The 1,857-nt window shown below is 40.9% G+C and overlaps 1 protein-coding gene across 1 annotated transcript in view; it reads right to left on the reverse strand.

Moving 5' to 3' along the window:
• The window catches only part of LOC119414032, a gene marked incomplete at its 3' end in the record, with an annotated part of 20,467 nt that extends 20,261 nt beyond the window's left edge, over positions 1–206 (reverse strand). Inside the window, exon 1 of the mRNA XM_037681183.1 lies at positions 164–206. Coding sequence (XP_037537111.1) covers positions 164–206 — 43 coding nt within the window. The remainder of the gene's footprint in view (positions 1–163) is intronic.
• Positions 207–1,857: the final 1,651 nt, after the last annotated feature.

Genomic DNA, 1,857 nt, shown 5'->3' on the forward strand with positions numbered 1-1,857 from the left:
GCTGAAAGGAGCTGAAAATGTGTCAAATGAGCTGAAAGAGGCTGAAAATAGCTGAGATGATCAGAAAGAAGTTGCTGAAGGAAGTTTTAATAGGCACAAAGAAGCAGAAGAAAAGCTCAAATGAGCAGTGAAAGGTTTGAAACAACACAAAGGAGCTCCTCACCTGGTCTCTGGCTGATCCCGACCACCCCGAGAAGGAAGCTCATTTCGGCTGCTTGTCTCCAGGATCCTGTTCTTTCAGTCATGATCCAAACCTCATGACCAAAGAGGAGGATTGGAACAAAGACAGACCAGTAAATCCAGAGCTTTGTCTTTCATCAGCTCTTTCTTCACCACAGCAGACCAAAGCAACAGCCTCATTACTGAGGCTGAGGCCCCAACTCATCAGTCTGTCCCCACTCTATCGGTGGTCTTTTATTGTGGACACACTTGCACAAATCGGTGAACAATTTTTGAGAGAAATATATATTTTGTGTTCGTAGAAAAAGTTTTAGGTGTTTGAGTTCAACTCGTGAAAAATGGGAGTAAAAACTAAAAGTGTTGAGTTTTTATTTTAGTTCAGTTTATCTGAGATGTTGAATAAAAACACTAAAAGATTCAAATAAACCAAATTAATTTAAATCTCTGTGAAAACAAGTTAAATATTAACTGAACGCTTCTGTTGAAACTCAACACCACTTGTTTTTGTTCAGCGCGTCGGCCATGTTGGATTCACCGAGTTCTGTTTTTGTGGTTTTTCTATAAATAAATCAAGATTTTAAAGGAAGCGTCAGATCAAAGGCAGCTCAGCACGTGCCACCTGTGTTCCAGCTTTAATCCCGTGTGGCCACACTCTGACCTCAATCTGTATGTCGGAGCAGATTAGTAACTCGGCGTGGGATTGGCCGGTTCGCAGAGAGATTATCAAAGGCCGCACGTGATTGGACGGCTGCTTGATTGTTAACGAGACGTCAGACTGCAGCTGCCGACCGCCGAGGCTCCAGCTGCTGCTCAACGCTCGGCCTTCTTCTTTCTTCTTCTTCTTTTTTAACAAATAGAACCAAACCTCTTATTTTGAAGAGCTTGTTGCTCCGCTGTTAGCTGAGGAAATATTATATCATGAAAATAAATTGAATAAACTTGTATTATATTCAAAGACTGTTATTTAAATATTCCAGAAACGGCTCGAATCGTTTCATCCAAAGATGACGGTATGTGTGAAAAGTCATCAGTTCATGCTGTGTAATGTTAAACGTGACGATATATTAAAAACTAAAAAAACTCCTGTTGTTAATTTCCATTGAAATAGTTCATTCGGTACTTCTCTTATAAAGACGTTAGAATGTTACAGGATGTCTCTGTTAGATGTGACTCTCAGCTACTACCACTCTCAATTTTAGCTCAGTGCCTGGACAATTAACTGAATTAGATCCTTTAAAGGCCAAGAAACTATTATAGTTTTGCTGAAATTAAACCCATATTTCAGTCATTTAGTCTCTTGTTTATACAGTAAAACACCTCACCTGTGTATTTCTATACCTCACCTGTGTATTTCTATACCTCACCTGTGTATTTGTACATGTGTGTTTAGGTACTGGCCACGGGTCTGTCCGGTCTGTACTCGTCTCTTCCAGCCAAGCTGCAGGTTTACAGTGAAGACTGGCACTGCCTGGAAGCAGCTGACTGGCAGCAGGTAACAATGTTCACACACCAGGAGGTCCATCACTGGTATTCTGTGTTCAGTTGTCTGATGGACCACTGAAACCACTGAGGCTGATGGTCACAGAACCAAAGGTTCACCACAGTTACCTGGTGCACCCAGTTTTAAAGTCATTCCATACTGAAGATGTTTGCATATTTCTGTATATGCATTATATA

This window comes from Nematolebias whitei, chromosome 1 (genome assembly GCF_014905685.2).
Source record: "Nematolebias whitei isolate Nwh7 chromosome 1, NemWhi1, whole genome shotgun sequence".
Taxonomy (NCBI): Eukaryota; Metazoa; Chordata; class Actinopteri; order Cyprinodontiformes; family Rivulidae; genus Nematolebias; species Nematolebias whitei.